The 6,000-nt window shown below is 43.0% G+C and overlaps 1 protein-coding gene across 3 annotated transcripts in view; it reads left to right on the forward strand.

The window, feature by feature from the left end:
- The window catches only part of LOC122539798 (transcription factor CP2-like), a 40,704-nt gene extending 35,756 nt beyond the window's left edge, over positions 1-4,948 (forward strand). For all 3 annotated transcript variants that reach the window (XM_087977775.1, XM_043674859.2, XM_043674860.2), the window contains 4 exons: positions 2,718-2,815; positions 3,468-3,610; positions 3,753-3,804; positions 4,816-4,948. In XM_087977775.1, the coding sequence (XP_087833901.1) occupies positions 2,718-2,815; positions 3,468-3,610; positions 3,753-3,804; positions 4,816-4,853 (331 nt within the window). In that variant the 3' untranslated portion in view covers positions 4,854-4,948. The remainder of the gene's footprint in view (positions 1-2,717; positions 2,816-3,467; positions 3,611-3,752; positions 3,805-4,815) is intronic.
- Positions 4,949-6,000: the final 1,052 nt, after the last annotated feature.

Raw genomic sequence — 6,000 nt, forward strand, 5'->3', positions numbered from 1 at the left:
GGGCATGGTTAGGAACATGGGACTGGGATATCATAGCAATTACAGAAACATGGCTCAGGAATGGGCAGGACTGGCAGCTTAATGTTCCAGGACACAAATGCTACAGGAAGGATAGAAAGGGAGGCAAGAGAGGAGGGGGGGTGGCATTTTTGATAAGGGATAGCATTACAGCTGTGCTGAGGGAGGGTATTCCCAGAAATACATCCAGGGAGGTTATTTGGGTGGAACTGAGAAATAAGAAAGGGACGATCACCTTATTGGGATTGTATTATAGACCCCACACCTTACTAGTTTAAATCCTATCAAGCAGTTCTAGCAAATTTCCCCTTCCAATATTAGTCCCCTTCCAATTTAGGTGCAATCCGTCCTTCTTATACAGGTCGCTACTACCCCAAAAGAGATTCCAATGATCCAAAAATGGGAATCCTTCTCCCATACACCAGCTCCTCAGCCATGCATTGATCTGCTCTATCCTCCTATTCCTGCCCTCACTAGCTCATAGCACTGGGAGTAATCCAGATATTACTACCCTTGAGGACCTCCTTTTTAAGTTTCTGCCTAACTCTCTGTAATCTCATTTTAAGAGTCTCAACCTTTTTCCTTCCAATGTCATTGGTTCCAATGTGGACAATGACCTCCTTGCTAGCCCCTCACCCTGTGAGAACATTCTGCACCCTCTCTGAGACATCCTTGATCCTGGCACCAGGGAAACAACACACCATTCTGCTTTTTCTCTGCTGGCCACAGAAACATCTGTCTGTACCTCTGACTACAGAACCCCCTAACACAATTGATCTCTTGGAAGCCGACATACCCCTCGTTGCATTAGAGCCAGTCTCAATACCAGAAACTTGGCTGTTTGTGCTACGTTCCTCTGAGAATCCATCACCCCCTACATTTTCCAAAACAGCATACCTGTTTGAAATGGGTATATCCACAAAAGACCCCTGCCCTCGGTGCCGACTTCTCTCACCTTTCCTGGAGTTAACCCATCTCTGTGACTGTATCTGAGACTTTCCCCCCTTTCTATAACAGTCATCCATCACATACTGTTGGTTTTGCAAATTCCTCATCGCTTCTATTTGTCTCTCCAACTGATCCACTCGATCTGATAAGATTCGCATCCAATAGCATTTATGGCAGATATAATCCGCAGTAACCCTTAAACTCTCTCTAAACTATCACATCTGACAAGAAGCACATATCACTGTACTAAAGGCCATTTTTGCTCCTTCACAATCTACAGACCCAGAAAATAACACCATCTTATTCCTCTACAAAACACTGCCCCAGGTTAAATTAATAGCTATGGCTTATATTTTAAGTTTAATCAAGAGTTATCTCCAAAAACATATATTCAAGAAAGAATCCACTATACTCACTACTGCAGCCTCTCTCTTGGACAGACTTAAAACAATTAACTTATCTGATTCTGTGCTGTGAACTTTGCCCAACAGTTCCTCCAAGATTAGTTGTGAATTTCACTGTTTAATTTTCCCAGGTGCACTCCGATGTCCAGCGATACACGAATACAAACAGCAAAGATGGTAACTGTGCAGGTTCTCTCTCTCTCTCTCTTGCACTGACCTCACCATGTGCTTCCTTTGTCTGATCTTCTCCCTTTTAAACTGTGTTGTTTTGACTTTTTTCCCCCCAAAGTTCCAAAACAATGCAACAGCATATAAAACAGTAATTGCTGCTCCTGGAATTCGAGGAAATCACCTCCAACACCTTGATGGGAAAAATGAACTGCTTCCAAATTCTAGGGATTCTATGATATACAGCTATACCATTTTTCCACATTATCCCCAGATCTGGTCTGCTCTTGAGCCTGGTCATTACATTGGGGAGCAAACAGTATTTTTCTTACCCCACACTCTTTTCGATCTTAAATAGAGTTGAAGTGAATAGCAACAAATTATGGTGAATTGAGACCTGTTGCAGATGAAATGAGCTTGTATAATGGCACGTGTGGTGAATGAACACTGCCCTCCCCACCGCAAGGGACAGCAACATTTTCATATCATTTCTAATTTGGTAAAACACCCCTGAGCAATTTACAGGAACCTTAGATGACAAGTTTTAACACTGAGATCTTGATGTATAAAAGGAGATATTTGGACATTTTGAGAAGGATCTTTTAAGAGGTTAAACAGTTCGAAAGACAAGTAAAAGAAAAGATCGATTTGCCTTTATTTCAACATTTTCAGGACCTTGGGTATGCCAAAGCATTTTACAGACACTGAAAAACAATTGCAATTTGGTCATCATTGCAAAGCAAAAAAAAAAACAGCTAATTTCTACAACAGCAACATCATAACCAGATAATCTGTTCATATAGGGATCAGCATTGACCAGGCACCTGGGAGAGAAGTGCTGTTCTCTTCTCTGAACAGTGCCATTGAAACCTTTGCTTATACCGAAGACAAATGGTTCTCAGGTTAATGTCTCCAATAACACAGCACGGCGCTCCCTCGGCCCTGACCCTCCGACAGTGGAACAGTCCCTTCACACTGACCTTCTGACAGCGTGGTGCTCCCTCACTGCTGCTCTGCAGCTTAGATTCTGTATTCAGATCTCTGGAATGGAATTTAAGCACAACATTGACAGCATGGCGACAAGAGGTGGAAGATGTGATGAGGTTTTTGTATTAAAATGCCATAAGCAGAAGCTCTGATTAGAAAGCATCCCCCTGACGGTACCGTCTCTGTCCACAGGTCCATTCGGCCACGTCTCACCATTTACATGTGTCAGGAGCCCACACAGGGAAAGGAGAAAGAAGATTGCCAGGACTCCCCCAATGCTGCCATGTGTGGTAAGTAGCCACATCAGGGTCAGGAGCACTGCCAGGGTGACCGAGACTGGTCAGCTGTCAGAGGAGGGATGGTCATGGGCCTTCATCCCCTTCCCCAAGGGATGCTCCCTCTCCAGGGTTGCCCAGGAAGCTTCAGGAATTAACATTTCATATCCTGGGTATTTGACTAACCTAGGAGAAGGCATCCCCCTTACCTTGTAGTTTTTCAAGTGACGTTCAATATGGTTTAGGGTCCAAACGAGGCAACGGCTTTCGTCTATGTTCAGGTATACAGCTCAAGAATGACTATTCAACAAAAGGTGGTTTCTTTATGTACTTATACAATTTACAGTTGTAATTTTACTTAGGTATACAAATGATCACTTGACTATAAACAGCACAGGACAATTACAGCATTGATTCTCAGTTGACGACTGAATTGTTCCCAAATTGGGATAAAGGAATTCCAATGCAAAGCTAATCAGCTCCTGCTGTCCAGTGACCATGAAAGTCCATTGAAGATGTAAACTGTTTCCCATTTGCAGCAATGACCTCTCTGAAGCATTAATGGGTTTTTACTTTACATACATTACCCTGACTCTGTCTCATTTGCGTAGATAAATGGCTCAGGTCTCTTCATAAGAAGCCTCATCCTCAGTATTTTCCTCCCTAGTTTACAAAGAAATCTACTTGGAAGATCTAACCAAAGCTGAACTAACCAACAAGTTGGCAGCTCTCTTCAGCATCTCACCGAGCCAGATCCTTCAGATCTACAGACAGGGAGCAGCTGGGATCCATATCCTGGTTGGGGATCAGGTGAGTTATTGAGCACATAATCAAGTAGGGCCAGAGGCTTCTGCACAGCTGGAGTTTCAGGGCACACACCGAGAGATTTTTTGGCTTAAACAGAACGCAGAGGAAAAGTGATGTTCTAATATTTTATAAATCTGTCTTCCAGATGATTCGGAATCTTCCAGATGAATCCAGTTTTATAATTAACTCGCTGAAAGGTAAATGAATTGTATCTGCACTTTGGATCATGAGCTCTCATTAATAAGGATACACAGGCAGGGTAGGGCTCTTGTAGTCCAATGGTAGTACCCTATCTCTGAGCTAGGAGGCCCAGGGTCAACTTCTACCTGTTCCAGAGGTGTGTCAAAATTTGTCCAAACAGGTTGATATTAAACTATATAAAAAGGATTGAGGGTCTCATGATGTAGTGGCAGTGTCCTTACCTCTCGGCAAGAAGATCGGGCCAAGTTGGTTAAAGGTATCCTGGAAGAGCCAAGCTGAGTCTCACACATTTTTGCAAGACAAGGAATCACTTCACACACAAAGTGTCACCATTAATCTCTCTATTCCCAGTGCACTGGGGAAGAAACAGGAGGTGGTGGAGGTGGTGGTGGTGGTGGCGGGGGGTGGGGGAAGGGGAGGGAAGGGGAGAGAGGGAAGGGAGGGGGAGAGGGGGAAGGGAGGGAGGGGGGAGAGGGGGAAGGGAGGGAGGGAAGGGGGGGGGGGGGGTGTTGTCCTTTAGCCCTAAGAATTAGATCTAACTCCTTCTTAAAAACATTAATATCTTGGCCTCAACCACTTTGTGGCAGAGAATTCAACAAGCTCCCCACTCAGTAAAGACACTTCTCCTCATCTCAGCACTAAGTGGCCTATCCCATATCCATAGACTGTGGCCCCTGGTTCTGGAATCCCCAGTCAGCAGGAACTTTCTTCCTGTGTTTGTGCTGTCCATTCCTGTTCGAATTTTATAGGTTTCTATGACACCCACAGCCACCTATTCTTCTAAACTCCATGATCTTACTCTTCATTTAAAGAGATTAGACCACTAATAATTTTGGGAATTGGTATATTTGAAATATTTTGATTAAACTCTCCAAAGTTTGTTATTAGATTATATTGATTTGTAATTGATTGTAAGTGGAGCATACAACATAATCCAATGGGCAGTTGGACATTTGCCCTTCTGTGATTTTGCTGTGGTGTTACAGATCTGTGTTCTTCCCTTGCAGTGGATAGCTTAGGTGGCTACTACATGATTTTAAAATAGGAAACAGGGAGCTGTTACATCTGGAAAAGAATGAAATCGGTGAAGTTGTGAACTTTCATCTTTCACTCCGAGAGCAGCAGGAGCACAGATCAACCTAAATTATTGCACAAACAGCAACTGATACCACAGAGCGGTACTTCCACCACTGTCACGTCATTGAGCTGGACAGCAAGATTCATCTGATGCTTGCTTTGGGAGCATAAGATGATGCATGATAAGATATCAAATTCTTCCAACATCTGCTTGGGTGAATTATTGACTATGAGACAGACGTAACAAAACAAACACAGAAAACAGTCAGTGAAACGATATTCCTATGACAGGTTCTGGCTCTGAGCTGCACTGTGTTTCATTTCTAAAAACGATCCTGTGGAGGTGTGCATGTCCTTTCAGTGGATATCAGAATGCAATCACCTCCAGTTTGGGTGGGTTGTGGGGGGTGGGGGGGGAGGGGGAGGAAAGAAAGGGGCGTGTTATGATACCTCTTCTCGTTTCCAACACCTCGGACTCGTGATGCGTCTGTCTCTGACACCCTTTGGGCTCACCATGAACTTGCAACAAGATTTCCAGCTGAACACTGCAACCCAACTCAAACACAATCCACCAACTGTTCCCCAAGAGGAATGTGAATCAGGCAAGTTTGTTAACAATAGTAGACTATTGGAAAAAAAGCTGTTGGAATTTTACATAAAAACAGCAACTAAGGAGGATACATTTTAAAGTCAATCTATAGTGACTATCATCAGCATCCTCCAGTAGATGTTATTAACATTCAAAAACTATGTAATAACCCATTCACTCTCCATTGGTAACGTCAACATAATGCCTTATAGTAATACATTTAATCATTGTAAAAATGTAAACATTTCAAAAGATATGAAACCCTTTTTATACACAAAAGGTTGTGACAAAGATATAAATAAGACATTACACCATTTCAGCTCAGTCTATTCTTTCTAACGTCAATTTCTTGGGTTTACAGCAGATTGCTGTGACTGTGTGTTGGAATATTTGAAACACAATCAAATGCTCCTCCATAACTCAGTTTGGAAAAGCAAAAAGAACTGACTGTCTCCCTCATTCCTCCCTACTTCTTATTAAATCATACTCATGATTGCCATAACCCTATCTGGAATCGCATCCAAGT

The sequence above is a fragment of the Chiloscyllium plagiosum genome, unplaced genomic scaffold (genome assembly GCF_037043375.1).
Source record: "Chiloscyllium plagiosum isolate Xiang-an unplaced genomic scaffold, Cpla_swu_hap1 HiC_scaffold_32, whole genome shotgun sequence".
Taxonomy (NCBI): Eukaryota; Metazoa; Chordata; class Chondrichthyes; order Orectolobiformes; family Hemiscylliidae; genus Chiloscyllium; species Chiloscyllium plagiosum.